Source organism: Labeo rohita, chromosome 25 (genome assembly GCF_022985175.1).
Source record: "Labeo rohita strain BAU-BD-2019 chromosome 25, IGBB_LRoh.1.0, whole genome shotgun sequence".
In the NCBI taxonomy this organism is placed as follows: domain Eukaryota; kingdom Metazoa; phylum Chordata; class Actinopteri; order Cypriniformes; family Cyprinidae; genus Labeo; species Labeo rohita.
In genome coordinates, this window is record NC_066893.1 from 12,211,478 (window position 1) to 12,239,283 (window position 27,806).

The 27,806-nt window shown below is 35.1% G+C and overlaps 2 protein-coding genes across 3 annotated transcripts; both read left to right on the forward strand.

The window, feature by feature from the left end:
- Positions 1-3,016: 3,016 nt before the first annotated feature.
- Positions 3,017-15,800, forward strand: bmt2 (base methyltransferase of 25S rRNA 2 homolog). 2 transcript variants are annotated; one of them, XM_051100244.1, is made up of 5 exons: positions 3,017-3,257; positions 8,643-8,784; positions 8,863-8,991; positions 9,069-9,189; positions 11,511-15,800. In XM_051100244.1, the coding sequence occupies exons 1-5, from the start codon at positions 3,098-3,100 to the stop codon at positions 12,138-12,140; spliced, it is 1,182 nt and encodes a 393-aa protein (XP_050956201.1). In that variant the 5' UTR covers positions 3,017-3,097; the 3' UTR covers positions 12,141-15,800. The 2 variants fall into 2 exon arrangements, with proteins under 2 accessions (XP_050956201.1, XP_050956202.1); XM_051100245.1 differs by having other exon boundaries at positions 9,075-9,189.
- Positions 15,801-17,371: 1,571 nt separating this feature from the next.
- Positions 17,372-27,383, forward strand: tmem168b (transmembrane protein 168b). Its single transcript, XM_051100222.1, has 4 exons — positions 17,372-19,123; positions 21,487-21,629; positions 21,736-22,010; positions 24,309-27,383. The coding sequence occupies exons 1-4, from the start codon at positions 17,987-17,989 to the stop codon at positions 24,854-24,856; spliced, it is 2,103 nt and encodes a 700-aa protein (XP_050956179.1). The 5' UTR covers positions 17,372-17,986; the 3' UTR covers positions 24,857-27,383.
- Positions 27,384-27,806: the final 423 nt, after the last annotated feature.

Here is a 27,806-nt window from a genome sequence, read left to right on the forward strand (position 1 = left end):
CTAGTTTTTGTTTCATAAGGACAAAAGTGTCAGAGGTGTCATATGACCTCTTTCATCATTGTGCACTCAAAATAGATACGATTTATGGAATAATTCGTTTTTTTTTCTGGTGTCTGTAAATTTGCTTTGTCCAAACAAGAGAGTATTTTATTGTAACTTAATATTGTGCACCTGTTATAATTTCAAGTTGTCTTTCTCTTGTCCATTTATTGTTAGACATCATTCACAGAACTGGCTTTCAATGAACAAACAGATGAACTATGATCTCATCTCCAGGTTATTAGACCATGCAGTTCACATAAATAAATGTGACCACAGATCTCCCCAAATAGATTGCTTTTTTAGCTGTAGATATTTTAAGAATGTTTCAATTGCTCCTGGTCATACACTGAAAGTCAGTGGGGTCCATAACAACATCAGACCCAAATGACTTTAGCTGTACTGACCAAAACAAAAGTAATTAAGTCATTTTTCAAAATATTTTGAATATTGAATGCATACATGAGGATGAGTAAATTACATATATTTTTTTTATTTTCGGGTGACTTTACCCTAAGGTCAGCTTTAGAACATATAATTTCATGGGTAAATGAGTGACTGCATATGTATGTGCTAATAGAATAAGAAACATTTTAGTCCCTTTATTTAAAGTTTACGAGGGAGGAGTGTGTACAGTTGGGCAGGGTGACGGTTGGGATTATCACTCCTTTTAAATGGGATGGAACTACATGATGAATTTTTCAAACCCAAGGGGACACACAATAGCATTGTACTTCCAGATTTGCTCATTTATGGTTAAAGCACCATGCACTAACAAGATAATAAGCATACATGTAGGGTTAATTCATTTTTAGTATGTTTCCCACTCATCTCAATTATAAAATGTGTTCCAATTAATCAAAATTTACCTCCATGTATCTTTCGCTATGAGAAATTGGCAACAGCATCATCAACGTCATACTTCACATTGTTATGTTAAAACATAGTTTAAACATGACTCATCATAATTCGAAAAAATATTGCAAAATAACTTATTAGGTCTGACTAATTCTAGTATTCATTGGGCTCACTGAGGTTTATAATAGTCACAGAAACACAGAACTCGGTGGGGTGAAACGTGACAAAACGCACGTTCTCGCCATGCCACACCAGATTGTGACCCGCCAATCTGATTCTCACGACCAAACTAGAAAGACCTACCTTACGTGGATTATTTTTAACGCTGGGACTCCCTGCTTTGACTAAATTCGTATACTGTTTAAATCTAAACGTCTACTATGATGCAAAGGAAAGTTGTGTATGAACATCTTCTTTTTTCTCGTGCCTCACTAAATTAGGCGCGGAACAGCAGGTAAGTTGTTTACGTTCAGGCCCAGCCAATCACAACGCGATGTTTTTGAAGCGTTTACATTTTTTTTTTTTTTATTGATGATATAATTGTAGTAATGTTGATTTTGTAATTTAATTTAATTTTAAATTTTATTTATGCACATCCATATTAAAAACATTCTTTTAAATTAAAATTACACTGCCTTTAAAAAGTTTGGGATCAGTAAGATTTTTTTCATGTTTTTAAAGAAGTCTAATATAGAAATATTATTGCAATTTAAAAAATAATGGTTTTCAATTTAATATACATTAAAATATACTTTATTCCTGTGATGCAAAGCTGAATTTTCAGCATCATTACTCCAGTCTTCAGTGTCACACGATCCTTCAGAAATCATTCTGGTATGCTGATTTATTAACAAATGTTGGAAACAGTTGTGCTGCTTAATATTTTTTTTTGGAACATGTGATACATTTTTCAGGGGTTTTTTTTGTAATACTTTTATTTAGCAAGGATGTGTTAAATTGATAAAAAGTAATAGTAAAAATGTGCATTGTTAGAAAAGATGTCTTTAAAAAAAAAAAAAAAGCTGTACTTTTAAAATTTTATTTATCAAAAAATCCTGACAAAAAAGCATCACAGGTTCCAAAAAATAAGAAGCTGTTTAACATTAATAATAAATCAGCATATTAGAATGATTTCTGAAGGATCATGTGACACTGAAGACTGGAGTAATAATGTTAAAATTTCAGCTTTATCACAGGAAAAAAAAATACATTTGAAAGTATATTAAAATAGAAAACTGTCATTTTTAATTGCAACAATATTGCATAATATTAGCCTTTTTTCTGTATTGTTTTAACAAATAAAAAGAACTTTAATGAGCATCCCAAACCTTTGAACGGGAGTGTATATAATGTATATAATAATAATATATATAGCTACAGTTTGTTTATACAATTAAATCTATATACACTGTAAAAAATAAAAAAACACAATTTGTTGAGTCAGCTTAAAATAATTTGTTACCCCACTGCCTTAAAATTTTAAGTTCAGTCAACTAAAATAAGTTCAGTCAACTTGAAATGTTAAGTTGTACTAAGTAACAACTTAGATATTTGTGTTTGCTAAACTTAACAGATGGGTAAGTAACCCAGCTGCCTTAAAATTTTAAGTTGATTCAACTCAAATATCTAAGTTGTCATTTAGTATAATTTAACATTTCAAGCTGAATAAACTTTTTTGGAGTTGACTGAACTTAAAATTTTAAGGCAGCCAGGTCACAAATTATTTTAAGTTGACTCAACAAATTGTTTTTTACAGTGTACATATACTATCACAACTACTAAATAATAACTTTATTAAGTCTTATTAGTCTAAATTTGGCCTTTATGCTTTTTATGAAGGGCCATTCCATTATCTAAAATTTTCTTTTGGTATTTTAAATTATTTTATTAACAACAACAGTAACAATAACAATATAAATCAATAAATTGTTATATTAAATTATATGTAAAAAATAATCCATATTTAAAATTATTATATAACAGGTATTATTATATGTAACGCCTTATAAAAACTTAATTATGAACCCTTCAGGGAGTTTGAGTTGAGTTAGAGGCGTTTCATGTTTAGCGTTCACAGATTGGACGTGCACTTCCGGCACGTTCGCTGGAGAGGCGCAATCAGGCTGCGCGTTGTTGCGGTGTGTGCGTGCGTGCTGACGGGCTGACGGAGCCGGTGCACCGGTAGCCTCAGTGCTGTACTATGGACCTGCGGAGCAGCGCTGAGACAGACCCGGATCTCTCCGAATACCACGCCGGATCCGTCCCGACGGAGCTGCTGCAGTCCAGGAAGCAGGAGCAGGAGAAGCTGTCGGGGGTGGTGAAGAGCGTGCACCGAAAACTCCGCAGGAAATACATTGAAGGTACTGTCTGAGAGATGCGTAGCTGTGTAGCCTAGCCTAGATCAGTTTCAGCAGTCTGGCCTGATCAGAGATTCGGACATTTAAACGTCAGGAGAACAACCGTGAACCAACGAGAACAAAAATGGAGTTGTTTTAATATAAACTTGTGTTGCGTGACTGTTGACATGAACTGATTTCGCACTTGGCTCGTTTTAGAAAGCACTGGCTGTGGCTCAAAACCTAGTGGGCTGCCTACATAGACAGCATTTTGAATAACGTTTGAATAGAACGTTCCGAACGCCCTAAAATAATGCTTTCTAGGTAGGTAGCGCATTAGGTATTGAAACAGCCTCTGTCTGTCTGTCTGCAGTACGACGTTATAGTCTAGTCAGCAAGCCTGTGCAGGGTCGTTCCTCTGTTCCTGTTTTGCTGTTCATCGATCCGATGGCTGCGTTTAAAAACATAAGCAACTTTTAATTCTCCATCGAGGAGAACATGACTATGAAGCAAGAATTTATGAGCATAAATCCTCTGAATTATGCGTCTCGACTGTGTACAGGTGACAAGTGTGCTGCTCTGCAAGCTTTAATGTCCTTTTGACTGTCAATTATTTATCCATTTATTGTTTAACAACTTTCTTATCTAATAACTAATACTCATATGATAAATAATGGTTAGTTTGTCTATTAGTGTGTCTAATGTAGCTTTGGCTAAATAAATATAAATGCCGTTTTTAAGGTTATATATATTAAAGTATGTAAAGTAAGTAATAAATAATTGCAGTCAACCAGGTAGCAAATGATGAATTGCACTTAAAGGGATAATTCACCCAAAAATGAAAATTCTATCATTAAAGGAGAAGTCCACTTCCAGAACAATAATTTACAGATAATGTACTCACCCTCTTGTCATCCAAGATGTTCTTTCTTTCTTTCTTCAGTTGTAAAGAAATTGTTTTTTTTGAGGGAAACATTTCAGCATTTTTCTCCATATAATGGACTGATATGGTGCCCCGAATTTAAACGTCCAAAATACAGTTTAAATGCGGTTTCAAACGATCCCAAATGCGGTTGTAAATTATCCCAGCCGAGAAAGAAGGGTCTTATCTAGCGAAACAATCGGTTATTTTCATAAAAATAATACAGTTTATATATTTTTTAATATCAAAGGCTTGTCTTGTTTTACTCTGCTTGAACTGTTTTTTCCAGTTCATGACAGTTAGGGTATGTCGAAAAACTCCCATCTCATGTTCTCCCTCAACCTCGAAATCGTCCTATATCGCTGTTTTACTTTTTTTGTTAAGGGTGTTTGATCTTCTTTACATGTTCACTTTGCAAAGACTGGGTCGGAAAATACGGTCTGAGTTTTTCAACATACCCTAAGTGTCTTGAGCCAAAATACACAGAGTTCAGGCAGAGTAAGACAAGAGGAGTGTTTGAGGTTAAAAAGTATATAAATTGTATTATTTTTATGAAAATAACCAATCGTTTCGCTAGATAAAACCCTTCCTCCTCAGCTGGGATCATTTACAACCGCGTTTGGGATCATTTGAAGCCACATTTAAACTGCATTTTAGAAGTTCAAGCTCGGGACACCATATCAGTCCATTATATGGAGAAAAATCCTAAAAATGTTTCCTTCAAAAAACATAATTTCTTTACGACTGAAGAAAGAAAGACATGAACATCTTGGATGACAAGGGGGTGAGTACATTATATGTAAATTGTTGTTCTGAAAGTGGACTTCTCCTTTAATTACTCACCCTCATGTCGTTCCAGACCCGTAAGACCTTCGTTCATCTTCAGAACACAAATTAAGATAATTATGATGAAATCCGAGAGCTTTCTGACCCTGCATAGACAGCAACACAACTGACACGTTCAAGGTCCCAGAAAGGTAGTAAGGACATTGCTGATGTCTGTATAGGGTCAGAAAGCTCTTGGATTTCATCAAAATTATCTTAATTTGTGTTTAGAAGATGAATGAAGGTCTTACATTTTTGGAACGACATAAGGGTGAGTAATAATGACAGAATTTTCATTTTTGGATGAACTGTCCCTTCAAGAAGAGTAAGAGCTGATGTCAGTTATATCGGTTTCAGTGTGACAATGTCACCGTGACCATGAGCACTCATTGTGTAAATCTGGGTTTTTTCAGTTGCCTAATCTTAAGTTGACTTTTTTTTGTTAGAGATTTTAGCATGTTCTTTTCTAAGTGTACTTAAGAAATTAAGAGGAAAATGCACGTAGTGTTTTGACTTATATCTAGTTTTAAACACATCAGATGACTGCATCTAATCTTAAAGTTTTTTTTTTTTTTGCAACCTTAGAGCCCTTCTTCACTGTAAACAGACATACGACTAAACATACAACACTGTCATCATTAATTTGTTGAAATAAGATTAATATTAAATGACTAAAATTAATTAGAAACTGTTTTTGAATACTTAAAATGTCATGCACGATCTTGTTACCATGTAATTTTGTCATTTTAAAAATGCATGACAGCTTAAAAGATGAGTGCCAACAATTTAGACTTAATCTATGTATATGTATGTACAGTTGAAGTCACAAGTTTACATATACCTTGCAGAATCTGCAAAATGTTTTTTTTTTTTTTTTACCAAAATAAGAGGGAACATACAAAATGCATGTTATTTTTTATTTTATTTAGTACTGACACAAATAAGATATTTCACATAAAAAACTGCCTGCTGTTCTTCAGAAAAATTCTTCAGGTCCCACAAATTCTTTGGTTTTTCTGCGTTTTTGTGAATTTGAAACTTTCCAACAATGACTCTGTGATTTTGAGATCAATCTTTTCACAATGAGGACAACTGAGGAACTCATATGCAACTATTACAGAAGGTTCAAACACTCACTGATGCTTCAGAAGGAAACATGATGCATTAAGAACCAAGGGTGTAATGTTTTGGACAGAATAAATGTGTACATTTTTCTTATTTTGCCTAAATATATTTTTTTCATTTAGTACTGCCCTTCAGAAGCTACAGAAGATATTTACAGAAGACAAAATAAGTTAACTTTACCCTGATCTTCAAATTTTAAAAGGTTTTTCTTTCTGAAGCATCAGTGAGTGTTTGAACCTTCTGTAATAGTTGCATATGAGTCCCTCAGTTGTCCTCAGTGTGAAAAGATGGATCTTAAAATCATACAGTCATTGTTGGAAAAGGTTTGAATATGCAAAAATGCTGAAAAACCTAAGAATCTGTGGGACCTGAAGGATTTTTACTAAAGAATAATGGGCAGTTTAACTGTTTAGCGGCCAGTTTAACTGCGGATCATTCAGGTAACAACAAAGTATTAAGAATCAAGTGTATGTAAACTTTTGAACAGGGTCATTTTTATAAATTCATCTATTATTTTCTCTTGTGGACTATATGTAAATGTCTTTTATGTGAAATTTCTTATTCAGGACAGTACTAAATAAAAAAACAACATCCATTTTGTATGATCCTGTGTATTTTATTAGGGCCTGAGCCATAAAAATTGTTTTTCTAAGGATTATTAGGGCCCGAAGCCCTAAAAGGGCGAAGGCCCTATTGATCCCCTAAGGATTATTATTATTTATTTATTTTTTTTTTCGACTATCCGGGCCATTTTGGGGGCCTAAACGTGCTCAAAAACTCTTGAAAATTGGCACACATGTTGGAATCTGCAGTCATTAGGACGTCACAGAGACTGGGACCGGGGTGTGGCACAGGGGCTCTACAGCACTCCCTGGAACACCTTCCGAAAACTTGATGTATATCCCGCACATACTTGCACGTATACTTATGAAACTCGGTACACATATAGAGCCGAACAACTCTGTCATTAGCTAATCCCAACAGGATTGAGTGTAAAGGGGTCGTTGATACATTAAATGCTGTTGCCATGGCAGCGTGTCAAACTTTAACATTTGTTTCCTGTGTTTTGGGGGCATTTAAAATGCTTAGAACTTCATGAAATTCAACACACACATCAGAATTAATGATAGTTAGACACTGGCAAAAGCTGATAAATGGGCATGGAGGAGCAGCTCTATAGTGCCACCTTTTGTTAAAAGTGGGGGGGTTAGTTTTAGCTACAGACCCTGAACTTGGTATATGTATTGTTTTCATCAAGCCGGACAACTTTCTAAATTTACACTCATTAGCTGCGACCAACAGAAAGTCAGCTATTTTTATTCGAATGTGGATTTTGGAAAAATCAGGCTGTAAATAAATTTAATTAGGGGGGAAGAAAGAGAGAGAGTCAGAGAGGGAGAGAGAGGTTTATACATTTATATCTGTGTAATTTTGCACCGTTTTCCTTATTCTACCAGCATGACGATTGCACTGATGGCGAGGGCCCGTCATCGCTGCTTGCAGCTATATTTTTATTTATTTTTTAGTTAATATTTTTTTTAAGTTAAAGGGACCCTGTACCTCAAAATTTAAATTCTATCATCAAATCTTGCAGACATTTCTCAAAATATCTTCTTTTATGAAAAAATCCATGTGTCAGGCCATATTTTGTACGCAACTTATAAAAAGTGCCTCTTGCTATATGTGATCAAAACAAGTTTCTAAAGTTTCATGCACATTTTTAAAAAGAATATAATAAAAATATTATCATGAGAGATGTAAATCAAATAGTCTTTTTATTGATAGAGGTAAATGACTGTGTAAGGATGTTGTTACACTTCCTGTTACACTCTTGCACTGCAGTGAGCATCATCCAAGACGGATATCATGATTATGAAATGTTATACTTTTGCCTGCAATTAGTTCTACCCACAGGAAGCCAAATCTAATATAAAGTACCACTGTGTTTATACTGTCTGACTTTAAATGTGTTGTTGAGTTTCTCATGGTCTAGCTTTATCGAATCTTCCCCCGGGAGGGACGAGCAGCGCTATAAATCCCACACACAGTAGTCTATTCACTAGACCCCGTGATGGGTTAATAAGGAAGGCGTGATCTGGTCTTCTTGGCATTGTAAAGCAGTATTCATATGTAACGGCGCTGCAGTCTCTTCCCTTCTGTCTTATTCTCTGTAAATCTGATAAGGCCTGTGTTTTCCATTCTGTCATGGGACGGCTTAATTTTTGTCAGTTTTTGCCTTCCTGGGCACTCTCATAGGGTAGTGGTTGCCTTCTGGTGTCATTGGTGTTATCAGCAAGTTTGTGAACTGTGTGAATCAGCACAAATGCATTTGAGCTTGGCGATGGAGTTTCACTGAGTTGCTGAAGAAATCGGACTGTGTTTTATGAGCCGTTGGATGCTACGGTTTCAGAATCGAAATTTAGAGGAAGCATCAGCTGACTTATGAAAGTAGGCTCTGTGAAAATGTTCACTAGTTATGTTGTGCAGAATGATCAGTCATGTCTGTACGCTTCTCTGTTTTGTCTTTTCGGCCACAGTGGGAGATTTCGAGAAAATATGGCGTGAACATTGTGAAGACGAACAGACTCTCAGCGAATATGCCATGGCCATGAAGAACCTGGCTGACAACCACTGGGCGAATAAATGTGAGGGCGAGGGGCGCATCGAGTGGTGCCGCAGGTATGATTGCTAATGGTTAGTATTTTATGTTAAGAAGCTGATTTGGTACTTACTGCTGTTAAATCTCTCTTCCCACAGTGTTTGTCAGGAGTACTTCCAGGATGGAGGGATGAGGCGAGTGTTGGAGAAGGATGAGAAGAGCGCTAGACATGCAGCAGCTGGGAATAACACGCCTGCAAACACTCTACCACAATCATCCTCTTCAAGGTGCTCTAGACTGACACTACAATTTTTCCAGATGGCAATGAGTTCATTGACTAAATTAGCTTTTTATTCATGCTTAGTAACAGCTCGATGTTCCAGCTTGGGAGGATAAGACTGTTGGATGTGGGCAGCTGTTTCAATCCCTTTCTGAAGTTTGATGAGTTTCTGACTGTCGGTATCGACATTGTGCCGGCAGTAGAGGTTTGTGTTTCTTTGAAGTTATATGAGACTATAGACTTTGTAATTAATTTGAATGGAACTATTAAATGGATGTTACTTCTTTTCCCCACTCTTCTTTTCCTCAAAGTTGGTTAAATTACAGTTTTCTTTGTCTGGATCTATTTATTTATTCAAAAAGACATTAAAATGCAATTCATACATATTTGGCTGAAGTACACTTGATGTTTTTTGGCATTCTTTCTTCAGTCGGAAGAAATTAAAGTTTTTGGACGAAAACATTCCAGGATTTTTCTCCCTATAGTGGACTTCACTGGGAGCCAACAGGTTGAAGGTCCAAATTGCAGTTTCAATGCAGCTCCAAAGGGCGCTACACGATCCCAGCCGAGGAGTGAGGGTCTTATCTTGCAAAACGATCGGTCATTTTTGTAAGAACATAAAAATGCATATACTTTAACCACAAATGCTCATCTTGCACTACTTCGACTTCATGCATTACGTAATCACGTTGGAAAAGGTCACGCATGACGAAGGTGGAAGTACCGATCCAGTGTTTACAAAGCGAACATGCAAGGAAAGTCCAACACTTTACAAAAAAATTTATTACATAGATTACGTAATGTGTGAAGTCATAGACGCACATCGCAGAGCTAGTGCGAGGCAAGCATTTGTGGTTTAAAAGTATATTCTTTTCTGAAAATTACAGATCCAGATTGTTTCATTGATAAGACCTTTATTTCTCATCTGGGATCATGTAGAGCCCTTTGAAGCTGCAATGAAACTGCAATTTGGACCTTCAACCTGTTGATCCCCAATGAAGGCCACTATATGGAGAAAGTTTTCCTCAAAAACCTTGACTTTGTCAGCGCCAATAGCCTCACGGTTAGTGCGTCGACATAAAGCACAACAGCGCTCATGACGACCCGAGTTCGAATCCCGTCTCGTGGTCCTTTGCCGATCCCACTCCCCTCTCTCTTCACCCAATGCTTTCCTGTCTGCGCTACACTGTCCTCTCCAAATAAAGGCATAAAAAGCCCATAAATAAATCTTTAATAAAAAACATTGATTTCTTTTCAACTGAAGAAAGAAAGACATGAGCATCTTGGATTACATAGGTGTGAGTAAATTATCAGCGAATGTTTATTCTGGAAGTGAACAAATTCTTTAAATCATTTTAATATGCAGTAAACATTTCCTCTTATCAACTGTGAAAACAGTTTCCTTAAAACTGTGTATTTATTTTGTTATTTAATTTTTGATAATGTTTTTGGAAGTTAAAGGGACATACTGTATACTAGGGCTGCCCTAAAAGATTTTTTTTGTCGATTAGTATATTTATTAGTTTATTAATAAACCATATAAATCATAATAATGAGCTTTTAATTGCCTACATAGCTTGATAAACTTTCAAAAAGCTTGCCATAGTGCACCAGCATATAATAATATATATAATAATTATGAATGTTTAGGGAAAAACAGCAAGTAGACCGCATTAACTTTTTAATAATTTGTTGATAAACTATTGCTTTCTTTGCTTTCGGCTTCATAGATGATGTCAGCGACACTGACTTGTCATCTCCGCAGTAGTGATGCTCTATGCATGTTTCATACAGATTACATAATCTGAGAATATTTGTTTTCTATTTGAATAGGTTCATTTAAAAGTAGACATTTCAATCTATAGATTTATTTTTGATGTCTGAGGACTAAAGCGACGCGCTCAAGTTCACAGAGACCGAGACGGCAGAAAACACATCTGGTTTGCTTTAAGTATTCGTTGTTAGCGCTGTAGCGTTGTTAGTTTGTGTAACGTTTCGTTGTTATTGTGAGTGCACACAAATAGAGTCTGTAAAGATTCAAAAGAAGCATTACTTTTATCTGTATAGCCAAAAATGAGGGAGTATTTTAAGTATTTTAAGAGCAAGTGACCAGCGCCTCCATCTGTCATGCAGTGAGTGTGCTACTATGCACAGACACTTGCACAGACAGTTGAATAGCACACATTTTTCTAGGTTAGCATTAGATTGAACTGCCATGTCAAGTTTCTACTACATACATCTTTCAGATTAAAAGCCATATTTGAGGTCGATGAATGATAGGTGAGTGTTTGGATGTCCTGCCCAATGTACTATGTTACCACATAGACCAGCTGTTTTTGTTAGCTAATAAAATTTTGGTCGACCAAGCCTCTTCTCGTCGATTAATGGTTAGCCGACTATTCGGGGGCAGCCCTACTTTATCTTGGACACTCTCATTGACCCATGTGCTAATTTTACCTGTCCTGCTGAGCCAAGCTAAATGTTCTGATTTTTTTTTTTTTTTTTTGTTCCTCTTTATGGCTTCAGAGCGTCTACAAATGCGACTTTCTCAACCTGCAGCTGCAGCAGCCCCTGCAGCTGGCCAGCGATGCCTTGGATGCCTTCCTGCGGCAGCTGCGCGGCCCCATCGACGCTTTACCTGCCCAGCTATTTCATGTGGTAGTCTTCTCCCTGCTTCTCTCCTACTTCCCCTCACCCTACCAGCGCTGGCTCTGCTGCAAGAAAGCACATGAACTCCTGACCCTGAACGGCCTGCTTCTCATCATCACCCCTGACTCCTCCCACCAGGGCAGGCATGCGCTTATGATGCGCAGCTGGCGGGTTGCGGTGGAGTCTCTAGGCTTCAAGCGCTACAAGTACGTCAAGTTCTCCCACATGCACCTGATTGCTTTCCGCAAGGTGTCGCCCACCACCAGCAGCGACCTGGTCAGCCGAAACTACCCGGAGATGCTTTACATCCCGCAGGACTTTAACACGCTCGACGAGGACGGATTCGGAGATTGCTACGAGCCACCGCGCTCTGATTTCGAGGACGACCAGTTGGCATGTAGCTTCGCGGAATTGCCAGACACGCCGTACGATTCTGACTCAGGCGAGAGCCAGAGCAGCTCGGCTCCCTTCCACGAGCTGGAAGACCCTATTTTGCTGCAGAGCTGAACTTGTTTACTGCCCTTCTTGATATTTAGTATCCTACCTTCGTGCTGCCAAAATTGCTCCGCTGCGTTTGTGTACTCAACCCCTTTTTAAGCAGCAAAAAGTTTGCACAGAGTGAATGAGGACGTTTAAGTGGGCGTTGATTTTTAAGAGCGTGCAAGACATCCTTTTGAACACAAATGTACACACTAAACAATCTTAACAATCTTAAAGAAATAGAAGTGAGGTGGTTTTGTAACAGCAAGCTGTGTGATTTCAGGTCGAGGAAGATTTTGCTCACCCACTTTGGCTGTTTTCTCATTTAGAACGACTGTCAACTGGACAAACCTTTTCAGACTAGCTTAACTTATACCTTAGGCGTAGTTATCGTTGTTGTCAAAAGATCCAACCTTTTGGTCGGAGTAACCCTACTGTCTTTCTCAGCTGAATTTCGTAAAAGGATAGTTCACCCAAAAATGAACAATCAGTCATTATTTACCCATCCTCATGTTGTTTCAAAACTGTAAGACTTCCGTCTTCTCTGAAATGCATACATTTGAAAAAACGCCTCAGTGTATATTTGTTGATACAATGAAAGACTTTCAATGTTACTAAGTGTTACACTGAAATGAAAGTTACAGTGAAATTCAATTGACTTCCATTGTATGGACACAAACAGTTCAACATTAAAAAAGAAAAAGTTTACGGTTTTGGAACATGGTGGTGATTAAATGATGACAAAATTGTCCAAGTTTGCTGGACGTTTTAGATGGCCATTTTGTCCATCTGTTCTAACAACTTTTTGGAATAGCCTTTACCAATGATATTTCTAGCAATTAAAGTCAATGGGGTCCAAAACAACATGGTTTTGGACCCCATTGGCTTTCATTGTTACTAAAAGTTGCTAAATGTATGACTTCCGTCTTCTCTGAAATGTATACATTTAAAACAAAACACAGTGTAATTTTGTTCATACAATCAAAGTCAGTGGGGTCCAAAACAACATCATTTTGAACGCCATTGACTTTTATATTGAATTAAATAGATCCCACTGGCTTTCATTGTTACTAAAATCTAAATGACTTCCATTGTATGGACAAAAGCAGTTTTCACTGGACGTTTTAGATGGCAATTTCGTCTATCTGTTCTACCAACTTTTTGGAATAGCTTTTATCAATGATATTTGTAGCAATCAAAGTCAATGGGGTCCAAAACAATATCAGTTTGGACCCCTTTGACTTTCATTACTAATAAAAGTTACATTGAAATTAAAGTTACAATGAAAGCCAATGGGTTCCAAAACAACGTTGTTTTGGACCCCACTGACTTCCACTGTATGGACAAAACAGTTCAACATTAAAATAAAAAAGTCATACAGTTTAAAAATGTGGTGGTGAATAAATTAGCTTTGCATGAGCTAACCAATTAATGGTTTGATTCTTAGCAAGTTTCCACTAGATGTTTTAGATGACAATTTCGTCCATCTTTTCTACCAAGTTTTTGGAATAACTTTTTTTAATGATATTTGTAGCAGTTAAAGTCAATGGGGTCCAAAACAATATCAGTTTGGACCCCATTGACTTTGATTGTTACTAAAAGTTGACAATGAAAGCCAATGGGTTCCAGAACAATGTTGTTTTGGACCCCATTGACTTCCATTGTAAAGACAACAGTTCAGCATTCAAGTTTAAAAAAAAAAGTCATACAGTTTAGAAATATGGTGGTAATTAAATGAGCTTTGCAATTAATGGGTTCTTAGCAAGTTTTCACTGGATGTTTTAGATGGCAATTTCGTCCATCTCTTCTACCGGCTTTTTGGAATAGCCTTTATCAATGATATTTGTAGCAATCAAAGTCTGTAGGGTCCAAAACAATATTTTTTTGGACCCCACTGACTTTCATTTTTACTTAAAGTTACATTGAAATAAAAGTTACAATAAAAGCCAACTGGGTCTAAATCAGTGTTGTTTTGGACCCCATTGACTTCCATTGTATTGACAAAACAATAAATAAAATAAAAAAAAGTCATACAGTTTTGAAACACGATGGTGATTAAATGATGACACAATTTTCCATTTTTGCGTGAACTATCTGATTAATGGTTTGATTCTTAGCAAGTTTTCACTGGATGTCTTAGATGGCAATTTCAGCCATCTGTTCTACCAACTTTTTGGAATAGCCTTTATCAATGATATTTGTAGCATTTTAAGTGTCTGCAGAACTTGTGCGTGTTTGGTTATGTGACATTGTAACTGTGAATGTGGATTTCTCGCTTCAACAAGGTACAAATCCTGCGAAGTAGTCGTAGTTTTTCAGAACAAACAATCTTGCAGGTGACCAGATTGGATGCATGCGTTGTGATAACATGTTTCTAATCTAGCGATCAAACGGCCTGAAAGTAGCTGCGTGTCTGCCTTGGTTTTCATTTCAACCGCTATTATAAACCAGTAATATCTGAGTACTTGTCAGTAGTACGTAGTATGGAACAGGTTAGAATTCTCTGCATTTCGCCATAATGTGACTTTATTGAGTAGGATGATTGTTTACTCTTGACTGTTTACTCTCGAAACCTTCGGTTGCTCTAAATCCTGTATCGTTATCTGGTGTATATCCCGTTTTTCAGTACATTATTTTCATTTCCTGCTTTCACTTACAAAATATAACTTTTAAGGTACAAAAGTTTGGAAAGTTGCCAAATGTTGATTTGAAGTACTACAAAAAGATTGTCGTGTATCACTGTATGTTTTTAGCTCTGTATGTAACTGCAGAACCTGCAGCTTTTGTATTCACTCCAGGTTTTTAAAAACACTATTTTGACTGTCCAAGCACATATTTGCACGTTTTCGATAACACCCTTTGTAGGGTTGGCAAAATATCGATATTGGCATCAGCACTTCATTAGAACAGCAATACGTCATAATCATAAACGGTCAGAAATTCCCCATATCACTGTAACCTGGCAGTTGTAACTGATATTAGGCACTGTTTTCTATTGTATTTGTGTGGTTACCGCTTGGTAAACCTGCTGACGTGAGAATATGCTGTGATGGGTCTTTACTCTCGAAGGAGTGTGTGAGATGTACATTGGGGTTCTGTTGAAGTATCTATGTGAGGTTTTGGTGTTAGGCACTTTAAATGTGTGATAGGGTTGCCAAAAATAAGTGTGGAAAGATTTGAAATGGTGATCTTTCAGGGTATCAGGAAAAAAAAAAATCCTCCTTAAGGTGCCTTCAAACCCAAATTGTATTTTTGCATTTGTGATTATATAGACTGGATTCAAGGCTACTGATTGTCATTTTAAAAAGTGCGATAATTTCTCTCCCACAATAAACAGTCACAGTACATACCTTCAGTGAATTAACCAGCTCTTGGGAAACAAAAATGACTAGAATACTGCCCTGTTAGCAATAGCATTTAAAGGCGTTCTTTAGTCTGTACTCGATTTATAAATCTGAGAAAAAAAGTTTTAAAACCATAAAAAAAAGCTTTGTACTATATTGTTTACTTGGTGGTGTGTTCAGGCATTTCACATATCAAATGTCTTTGTCTTCCCCAGGCTCTAATCCACTGTTTGCATGATTGATTTTCTTTATCAGTGTTACGATGGTTGACTCCCACAGAACCAGACTATTTGTGAGGAATATTGTTATTCATCTTTTATAAATAAAGGTTTTTGTCGCCTTCTCTGCTGTCTTTCATTTGCCTATTTACAGCTATTCATATTTTATTTGCAAGTTATTACACGTCATTCAAAAATTTGTGGTCAGTAAGATACAGACTACAACTCAAAGTTTTTGAACACTAAGATTTATATTGCTTTTTAAAATATTATCTTCTGCTCACCAAGCATTTATTTGATCCAAAATACAACAATAATAATACAATAATATTGTGAAATATTTTTTACTATTTAAAATAACTGATTTCTGTTTGAATATATTTTAAAATGTATAATTTATTCTTGTGATCAAAGCTAAATTTTCAGCATCATTACTAGAAATTAATACTTTTATTTAGCAAGGATGCTTTAAATTGATCAAAAGTGATGATAAAGACATTTATAATGGTATAAAAAAATTTATTTCAGATAAATGCTGTTCTTCTTAACTTTTTATTCACAGAAGAAACTTAACATTTTAACATAATAATAACAATAAATGTTCTTTTTAAAGCAGCAAATCAGAATGTTAGAATGATTTCAGAAGGATCATGTGACTGGAGTAATCACAGGAATAAATTACATTTAAAATATATTCAGATAGGAAGAAGTTATTTTAAATAGTAGTATATATATATATATATATATGTGTGTGTGTGTGACCCTGGACCACAAAACCAGTCTTAAGTCGCTGGGTCGTGTATTTGTAGCAATAGCCAAAAATACATTGTATGGGTCAAAATTACACATTTTTCTTTTATGCCAAAAATCATAAGGAAATTAGGTAAAGATCAAGTTTCATGAATATATTTTGTAAATTTCCTACTGTAAATATATCAAAACTTAATTTTTGATAAGTAATATGCTTTTTACTAATCAAAGAACTTAATTTGGACAACTTTAAAGGTGATTTTCTCAATATTTTGATTTTTCTGCACCCTCAGATTCCATATACTGAACTAGATGTATCTCAGCCAAATATTGTTCTATCCTAACAAACCATATATCAATGGAAAGCTTAATTAGTCAGCTTTCAGATGATAAATAAAGCTCAATTTTGAAAAATTGACACTTATGACTGGTTTTGTGGTCCAGGGTCACACACACACACACACACATATATATATATATATAATTTTTCTGCAAAGAAGCATTACATTTATACATAATGAAAAGATAGAATGGATTATAGTTCGTATTAGTATAATTAGTTTAATTAAGTAGTATAGGATAGTATAGTATATTAGCAAATCAGCATATTAGAATGCTTTCTGAAGGATCATGTAACACTGAAGACTGGAGTAATGATGCTGAAAATTCAGCTTTGTCATCACAAGAATAAATTCTATTTTAAAATATAGTAAAATAGAAAACAGCTATTTTTAATCATAATAATATTTTACAATACTACTTTTGTTACTGTATTTTTACTCAAATAAATATCGACTTGAGATGTTTTAAAAACAAAAACTCTTATATAGCCTACATAAACTTCATATAAAAGAAAATGTTCAGTATTTTTGCCATAAATATCAGTGGTCCCGTTTCACTAAAACTTCGTTTGTCCTTTCAGGGATTCCGTAGCGGATTACCGATGTGCAAACATGGCGGACGCTGAGAGAAGTTTAGGCGATGGTTCGGGATATTCTGCGATTAATTTTCAGTTTTAGTTGTTTTCCTATGAACGACAACAACCAATGACTCGTGTATCTACTGGTGTGCTTCTTCTCGCTTGATTTGATCGATGTTACTCTCGTCGTGAACTGAAGCAACACATTCTATCAACTTTCTTATGCCGGTAAACGCACTGGAATCTGCTCGACAAAATCAGACTGACAGCACATGAAAACTCCTCAACTCTAATATGTACTCTTATTAAATAACTTCTTACAAGTTTAAAATCTGCACATGTAGTTAACGCCTCAGTTTCAGTCATGACCTTGAGTTGAACAGTTTGGCTCATTCAGCAGTAACAGGTGGATATTTACAATCCAGTGTTTCATTGTAGATGCTACTCTAACGTTTGCACGATAATGTCTCTAGAAACGGTTTCGTTTTAGATTTACCTCACAACCACCCTACAACATGCTGTTCTTACATCCTTTTTGCTGAATCGTTATGTAGGGAATAATTGTTCCTGTTGTGACGTATACATTACGTCACTCGCGACGTTGAGTCTGCAAGTGTTTCTGCGAGTTTTAACTCTGCAACCATGTGCAAACTGCTCAAGTATTGCTTGAGCCACTTTCTCCACGCTGCGATGACCCGACTGGACGAAGTCAACGAAGGGGTCAACATGTGGTCGTCCATTCGGTACCTCGGTTACCTGTCTAGCTTAAACTCCCTGGTGGCTATTTACCTGGCGTTTTATGTCCAATGGGAGAAAAGCGATGCCACTATTATCTTGGTCATTTTAATTTTGGGTCTCTTCGTTCTTGGGATAGCCAGCATTCTCCATTATTACTTCGGCATGGAGAGCGTCAGCCTATTTCTGCTGCATCTGTGGTTTGGTTTCCTTCTGGGTTTGCTGTGCTTCATCAACGTCCCGTCCAAAGAGCTCAATGTTAAAGAGCAGGTGGCCAACTATATGTTAATAGCGAGCATCGTGATACGATTCCTATGGGCTTTGGTTGGAAGAATGTGCGGTTATACCCGACATCAACCCGCTTTTCTTACCTCAAGGGAGGCTTTGGAGCTCACAGGCTTCATTGTGGCCCGCACAACCCTGGTTGGGGATAAATCCTTAAGCCTTGTGGTTCTGACACTGGCTTTGGGTGCTCTAATCGTGGATTTGCGGATGAAGTCCTTCTTGGCCGTCGGAAACCTGGTTTTCTTCTCGTTTGTTGCTGCGTTCTTCTTCCAGGAGTCTTTAGGAGTGTCCACCAACCCCTTCGCCTTGTCTTGCTTCTTCAGCCGCCTTGTCTGTGAACCATTTTTGGATATCTACTTCAGCGGACTTTCGGTCACCGAACGCTGGTCGCCGCTCCTGCTGAGAAGAGGCCTGTGGAGACGCTTGACGCTTCTTCCTCTGGTTGTGATAGAGGTGATGTTTTTGGTCATGGCTTCTCTGAAGATGACAGATCTGAATCAGTGGTATCTGCTCATCCCGGGTCTTTCAGGATCTGCTATTTTCTGGATCATCTGCCACCTGGTTTTTCTCGTCACGCTGTGGGGGTTTCACAGCAAGCTGAGTGACTGTCAGAGGATGTGCATGATGCACACGTCCGAGGTTGGAGAGCTGGACAGGATCATGGCATCTAAGGGGATGCGGCACTTCTGTCTCATATCGAAGCGCCTGGTGCTCTTCAGCCTGATGTCCACCATCATACTCGGGGCTCTCGGTTGGCAGGTAAGGCTTTCTGTCAAAATCTTTCTTAGTTCTTAGAAATTTTGTTCATGTGTACATGGTGGTTTCATATGGTTTTGAAAAACATTTATACACTTTTCAAGAGAAGTTTAGACATTTGCTTACACCTTGAAAACATGTGAGTGAGCGTTATTTCTTTCAAAAACTTTTAAAAATATTTTAAGGTTGATTTTATTCACATATTTATTTTTTTACTAACCTAAAATTAATTTTTCATGAATATTGCAATATTTATTTATTTTTTTTTGGAGGTCACACCGCATGATGATGTGCAACTTAAACCACCCATAAAAAGAAGGTCAAATTACAGTCATGAGGGTTTACAAGAGTCATCTATATGATATAATTTCCTGTTTTATGGTTATTTATCCTGCATATTGGTTTCACCACATGACTTTGATTTGCTTTTTCAAGTATTAATAAGTGATAATGCATTTTTGTTATATAAATGTTATAAATAGTGGTTTTCTATTTTATTACTTTTTAATTAATTTTAATGTATTCTATAAATATAACCTGAATTTTTAGTATCATTACTCCAGTCTTCAGTGTCACGTGATCCTTCATAAATCATACTAATGTGCTGATTTGCTCTTTAAGAATGTTTGATCAGTTTAATACACTACCAGTCAAAAGTTTTTGAACAATCAGATTTTTTATGGTTTTTTTTAAGTCTCCTCTGCTCACCAAGCCTGCATTTATTTGATCCAAAGTACAGCAAAAACAGTTCAATTTTGAAATATTTTTACTATTTAAAATAACTGCTTTCTATTTGAATATATTTTCAAATGTAATTTATTCCTGTGATCAGAGCTAAATTTTCAGCATCACTACTCCAGTTATCAGTGTCACATGATCCTTCAGAAATCATTCTTATATACTGATCTGCTGTTCAGTATAGAAATTAATACTTTTATTTAGCAAAGATGCTTTAAATCGATCAAAAGTGATGATAAAGACATTATTTTATATTTCAGATAATTGCTGTTCTTCTAAACTTTCTATTCATCAAAGAAACCTGAAAACGTTCTACTCAGCTGTTTTTAACATAATAATTATAATAATAATAAATGTTTTTGAGCAGGAAATCAAAATATTAGAATGATTTCTGATGGATCATGTGACTGGAGTAATGATGCTAAAAATTCAGCTTTGAAATCACAGGAATAAATTACATTTTAACATATTCAAATAGAAAGCAGCTATATTAAATAGTAAAAATCTTTCAACATTTTACTGTTTTTGCTGTACTTTGGATCAAATAAATACAGGCTTGGTGAGACTTCCTTAAAAAACATTAAAAAAAAATATTGTTCAAATACTTTTGGCTAGTAGTGCTAGTAGTAGAATCTGAGGGTGCAAAAAAAAAAATCAAAATATTGAGAAAATCGCCTTTAAAGTTGTCCAAATAAAGTTATTAACAATGTAATGTAATCAAAAATTAAGTTTTCATACATGTACAGTAGGAATTTTACAAAATATCTTAATGGAACATGATCTTTGCTTAATTTCCTAATGATTTTTGCCATAATAGAAAAATCAATCATTTTGACCCATACAATGTATTTTTGGCTATTGCTACAAATAGCGACTTAAGACTGGTTTTGTGGTCCAGGGTCACATATATAAATATATATATCTGATATTAGTAATGTAATGTGTAAAGATCTTACTTATTTTAGGTAATATATTCTGAGTACTTTTTTAATCTAACTTGTTTTAGACTTGCTATTAAATGTACCAAATAGAGAAAAGCAAAGAGAAATGTATTCCTTTTTTTTTTTTTTTTTTTTTTTTTTTTTTTTTTTTTTAGATCAACATCATAAAATGTATGAAACATTACATTAAACCAAGCTGTGCTTAATGTAAGAACTGCAGTGGCTTGATAAAACTAACAGTGAATTAAATCATAAAAATGTAAAATAAATAATTCATTTATTTAATGACGACGACATAGTGTTTCACAGCTATGCATCACCAGTGTTTAGTAACTTGCATAATTATTTGTTTCATATATGGTCTAGAGGTACTTATTTCACCCAAATTCGGAAGCATGGTTTGCAAATATATTTACATGACATTTACATGGCCATTCTGTATTGTGAGTATAGTCACAGGATTTTTAGAAAGGAAAACTTAGAGAGAATTTTTAACGAATTATGGATATTCAATACGTTCTGAGTGATTTACTGCCATTGTGTGAATAATATTTAATCATGCAATCCATAAAAAAGTAATTGTAATCTGATTATGAGCATTTAAAAATGTAATATACTCTAATAATACTCTAATAAGATGATGATGATGATTTTCTTTGCTCCTGAATGTATTGTTTTCTTCTACAGTCGTCCAACAGTCTGTTTATTACCTTGTTTCTGTTGGTGCTGCCTATCGAGTCACTAGCCCACGGTCTCTTCCACGAGCTGGGAAACAGCCTCGGAGGAACCTGTGTCGGCTACGCTGTGGTGATTCCTACCAACTATTGCAGGTACTAGAAACATGTACACTCACATTTCAGTAACTTGGATACTTCAGGTACTTGATTACTTACACAGAGGGTCAGTATTTTAACTCATCCTCTCATGTTCTCTCAGCCCAGATGGTCAGCCCACCCTCCTGCCCCCGGCTCATGTGCAGGAGCTCAACTTGCGTTCCACAGGGATGCTTAACAATGTGCAGCGCTTCTTCTCTCATCATATGATCGAGACCTACGGTTGTGATTACTCCACGAGCGGCTTGAGTCTGGAAGCCCTGCGAGCCAAGCTCCGTGTATTCATGGAGGCCCACACGGCTGACGGCCCACGACACGACACCTACGTGCTCTATTACAGCGGACACACCCACCGCAGTGGAGAATGGGCTCTAGCAGGTGGGAGAATCATTACATAACTTTTTTCCCTGTAGAAACAGATACATCAGAAACTGGGTGAATCTCGTAAGTTCTGACTCAAGAACATTCATGCCAAATAAAAAAGGAGAAATTACAAAATTTATTTTGTTTATGGAAAATGAAAATGATCTATTCTCTATTCTCATTACTGTAATGCAAAAAAGGGGAATCATATTTTATTTTTTTGCCTTAATGTATGCTTTTAATTTTATTTAAAAAAAAATCACTAACATAAAAGTGTTTTTAATTGTATTAAGATATGGTATTATAGTAATAAAAATCATAGAATTTGTAAGAAAAATCATCTGTTAGATCTCATGTTACATTTTGTTATATACGGAAGTCTTAAAAGGCCTTGGATTATGATCGTTTTGTTTTCTTGTTATCTCAACATAACATCTCATTTATTTATCTCATTAAAACAGCTTAATTTTCTTGCGATCTTGACAAAGTTTTCTTGTTAACAACCTAATTTTCTTGCGATCTCGACATAAAATTTTTCTTTTTGTTTGTTTTACAGGGATTGATTTTTAAAACACAGTGATTCGTGAGTCTACTGTTGCTATAGGAACAAATGCAACTTTACTGCACAAATTATAGTAATCACAAAAAAGGTCCTTACTCTGTCCCAAACTCATACATTAAGGTGGATATACAGTGTACAACACCCCATCAGTTGTATTCAAGTCTTTACTACCACCTGTTGGTGCAATTTTGTAACTTGGAGAACAATTGTGTAACTTATAGAACAACTTTCGTTATGTCGAGGTTATGAGAAAAGTGTCATGATAACGAGAAAACAACTTTTATGTTGAGATCACAAGAAAATATTAAGTTATAACGAGAAGACATCTTCCCTTATGTTAATCACGAGAAAATACTAAGTCGTGATAGTGGGAAAACAACTTTCATCAGGTCAAGATCACAAGAAAATATTAAGTCACGATAACAAGAAAACAACTTTTGCATGTCGAGATCACAAGATAATTAAGTTGTGTTAACGAGAAATCAACTTTCGTCATGTTGAGACCACATAAAAAATTAAGTTGGGATGATAAGAAAACAACTTTCGCCATGTCGTGGTCAGAAAAATGTTAAATCATGATCACGAGAAAACAGTTTCTGCATGTCGATCACAAGATAATTAAGTTGTGATAACAAGAAAACAACTTGAGTCATGTCGAGATTACATATAAAAAAAATTAAGTCGCAATAACGAGAGAACTTTCGTCATGTTGAAATCACAAAATTATTAAGTTGTGATAACGAGAACTTTCGTCATCTAGAGATCACATAAAAATATTAAGTCATGATAACAAGAAAACAACTTTCATAATGTTGAGATCACGAGAACATATTAAGTTGCGATAATGAGAAAATGTGAAGTCATGATCGTGAGAAAACAACTTGCGTCATCACATAAAAATGCGAGATCACATAAAAAATATTAAGTTGTGGAAACGAGAAAACTGCTGAGATCGCAAGAAAATATTAAGTCGCGATCACGAGAAAATGTTGTTGCGACTGTGAGAAAAATAGTTTATGTTGAGATCACGAGCAAATTAAGTCGTGATCATTATAAAACAAGAAAGAAAAATCATCATCTATGGCCTCTTAGGACTTCGATAGTTATATGTATTAGAATTAGCATAAATTAAATGCATTACAGCAAATACAACCATAAAGTATACTTTGCAGTTTAAGAAAAAATATTTTGATTCAAATGATAGTAATAAGAATTTTTTTAAGTTTTTAAGAAAATGAAATCTTATTTTATGGAATTTTATAGAAAGTGAATTCTAATTTAGACCAATTAACTTTTTTAGCATCTTTAAAAAAAATGCATTTTCCTTCAATTCTCATTACTATAACAGGAAATCTAATTAATACTAATGGTATTTGAAAATAACGGTTTTTATGCTTTTTAAATATATTAGAATTAAGCCTCTTACAACAAAAACAACCATAATGTATAAACACTTTTTTTTTTTTTTTTTTTTTTTTTAATTCAAATGAGGGTAATGAGAATATTTTTTTTTCATTATGGTAATGACCATTAAAGAAAGTGTCACAATGCAAAATAAATAAATAAATAAATTATATCTATCTTGATTTTGCAGAGGAATATCATGTGTTTTGTAACATTAACTTACTTACATTAGTAAAATGTGCATTCTATTACCTAAAATATATTAAAAAGAAAATGTGCATATGCAATTCAGCCAAACTCTGGTAAATACTTATAGAGGGCTTTTTTTTGTCCTTTTATATAATCAGGTGGAGACGTATTACGTCTAGATGAGATTGTACAGCTCTGGAGAGAAAAGAACGCTGGATTCTGTTCTCGTCTCATCATTATTCTCGACACTGACAACTCACTCCCCTGGGTAAAGGAAGTGCAGAAAATCGAGGGACTTCATGTAGCGGTTCAAGGAGCAGTGCTCTCTAGTCCCACAGACCCAGAGGTCCAGGATGTGCCTCAGCTCGGGGACTTCACCTGTCAATGGGTTGATTTTAACTGCAACCCTGACAGCATAGTTCGGTGGTCTGAGCGTGGGCGTCCCGTCCAAGCGGCCTACGGCATATCCAGACTCTGGAGCGACTACACGCTTCACCTGCCTACTGAAAGCGACGTCACCAGGCACTGGAGACTCTACTTCCCACGTCTGACTTACCCTGTGGTTCAGCTCGCCCACTGGTGCGGTGGGTTGAACCTCTTTTGGGTTTGCGGATATTGCGTTCGGCTGCTCCGAAGGATCAAACTCACGTGGTTCCCACCTGCGGTGCTGGATATGGGCCAAGGTTTCAAACTGGTTAGATCATAGAATAGAACCTAAAGTGTGACGATACTGTAAGCAGCTGCCGGTCGCAGCGGGTCTGAGCTGTATCTGGACATGGTTAGGTGACGCTCACCTACGGCAGCTTTGAGTTGTATTGACCAGCACAGCAGTTTATAAAATCTCAGGTGTGAAAAGATTCCATGTGTGTGTTTATGATGGAAAAAAATAGCTAAAAATTGGCCAGCTTCTATATAAGAATGTCATATTGGTGTGCAAACAAATTCATTATTCACTAAACCAATCAACATTTCTGGGTTATAGATTACCTCTAAATCAAAAGATAGATGAACATCAGATATTATATTTTGCATTTAAAAATTATTTTAATGACAATTAAATATTTCTTGTTATTATCGTAATGAAAAGTTGTCATTATTGTAATTTGAAAAAAAAAAAAATTTAAAATTACATTATCTTATTACAATTCTTTTTTTGTAAAAGAAAATCATTACTGCAGTGCAAATTTTTTAATGTATTTTTTTTAAATACATTTTTATATTATATACAATTATTATAGTAAAGAATCCCTGAGATTGCATAACGAAAATGTCATTACATTAGGGGTCGACCGATATGTGTTTTTCAGGGCTGATACCGATTATTACAGATCAAGTAAACCTATAACTAATATTTTGAACCGATATATAACAGATCAAGTAGACTGTTTATCGATATTCTGAACTGATATATATGTGTAAAAATGAAAATGAATGTCAAAATTTAAAAATTATGTGTTTTTCAAGGCCGAAAAGATACTGATTATAACAGATCAATAAGCAATATTTTGAACCAATATGTGTAAAAATGAAAATGAAGAAATGAAGAAATGATTTGTGTTTTTTAGGGGCCATGCGATACCGATTACAGATCAAGCAGACTGATAACCGGTATTCTGAACCGATATATATGTGTAAAAATGAAAATTGTCAAAATTAAGAAATGATGTGCTTTTCACGGCCGATGTGATACAGATTATAACAGATCAATTAGACCAATAACCAATATTTTGAACCAATATATATGCGTAAAAAAGAAAATTAATGTCACAATTAAGAAATTATATGTGTTTTTTATGGCTGATGTGATACCGATTATAACAGATCAAGTAGACCGATAACCGATATTCTGAACTGATATATATGTGTGAAAATGAAAATTAATGTCAAAATTAAAAAAATGATTTGTGTGTTTCAGGGCCAATGCGCTACCAATTATTACAGATCAAGTAGACCGACAAATTATATTTTGAATGATATATATGTCTAGTGTAAAAACATAAATTAATGTCAAAAGTAAGAAATACACGTTTTTTTAGGGCCGATGCAATACCGATTATTACAGATCAAATAGTCTGATAACCAATATTTTGAACCGATATATATGTCTGGTGTAAAAATGAAAATGAATGTCAAAATTAAGAACAACAAGGGCTCTGACAAAACATTCTTTAAATGCTTTTAAATTAATTTATTTGCAAATTGGTTTTGAATATGACAGATACTGATAACCATAGAAATGCTTAATATCGGTGCCGATAATCGACCAGGGTGATAATTGGTGACCCCTAATTACCATAATGTGAAAGTTTTGGTTGATTTAAAATTTATGTTATTTTTATATTAATTATATTATTATTGTTTTATTATACAACATTTACAGGATTTTTGTGTATAACACTAAAAAATATTCCTCTGGTTACATAATGAAAAATATCTACCATAATGCAAAATATTTCTTGACTTAAAATCCTTTTTATATTACATAAAATTATTCAGCATATATGAAAATGACTGCAGTAAAAATGAGAATCATCACATAAATGTGAACTTCTATTCTTAATTGTCATGAAAATAATTTTTAAAATAATTTTCCCAAAATAGGCTTTAAATTTGTATGCAAAATTATAATTTCCATTTGATATTAGGGTAAAATATAGCCTGGATTTTTATTTTTATTTATATTTTTTATTAGATTCACTTACAGTAAGTTACTGATGGGCCTAACAGCATTGCACCTGCTAACCATTTGAGCTGTTACAGCTTTACCTTCTTATATTATTATGTAACTCCCACTGCCGTTTTAACACTCATTATAAACATTTTTTCATGACTATTATATTAGCTTTCTAAACTCCAGATTCTAACTGTATCAGCACTAAACTGTTGAATTCAGTATTTGTACACGGCATGAAACCCATTACCAGCTCAGCCATTTTGCAGTGCCTCTTCTTAACTGCACTAGACAAAGCACAGACTTATATATGGCATTTATACAATGGACGTAGTGTCTGTTTAACACTATAACCCACACATTAAGATCTGCCCAGTGGAGTAGTGTATTTATGTATTTTATTTGATTTGTTTATACAAAACAAGATTTTTCTACTGCCCTTTATACATTGATAAATTTATACTATTTTGTACACTTTGGCCGGTCTTGTTTAGCAAAGTATATCTGACTAATCTTGTGTGTTGCTAGCACTTACAGCGGTTTGGGTTGAGTGTTTATACTAGTGGTAACATGTTCTGAAGTGCCTTATGTAAGACTAGTCCTCACCAAAAGACACGAGGATTTACTCCTAGTGAAAATATGCAATATTTATTGATTGATTTAAGACATGTAAGGTCTAAGAGGTCTTTGTGGGTTTTTTTTTTTTTTTTTTTTTTTTAAGGAACCTGTGAACGGTATGAATGACGCTGGGATGATTTCAATGATTGTTTGCGTGTTTGAAATCAGACATGAGAATGAATTTCATATTTTGATAATAAAAGAGTAGCTCTTTTACTGCAACCTTGTGTATGGAATTGTTTTATCCCATTGACGGATAAAAAAAAAAACTATTTAATACTATTAAATAAATGTAGATTATTATTAAATTCATATTCTAATTACATGAAATAAATGACAGAAACTAAAGGTGCCATCACATTTACCA

Bases quoted from the DNA above. Each gene is read 5' to 3' on its own strand.
- bmt2 (XM_051100244.1), top strand. From the start codon at position 3,098: ATGGACCTGCGGAGCAGCGCTGAGACAGACCCGGATCTCTCCGAATAC. The intron at 3,258-8,642 runs GTACTGTCTGAG...TTTCGGCCACAG, and splicing joins CCGCAGGAAATACATTGAAG to TGGGAGATTTCGAGAAAATA. The intron at 9,190-11,510 runs GTTTGTGTTTCT...TTATGGCTTCAG, and splicing joins ACATTGTGCCGGCAGTAGAG to AGCGTCTACAAATGCGACTT.
- tmem168b (XM_051100222.1), top strand. From the start codon at position 17,987: ATGTGCAAACTGCTCAAGTATTGCTTGAGCCACTTTCTCCACGCTGCG. The intron at 19,124-21,486 runs GTAAGGCTTTCT...TTTCTTCTACAG, and splicing joins TCGGGGCTCTCGGTTGGCAG to TCGTCCAACAGTCTGTTTAT. The intron at 22,011-24,308 runs GTGGGAGAATCA...TTATATAATCAG, and splicing joins TGGAGAATGGGCTCTAGCAG to GTGGAGACGTATTACGTCTA.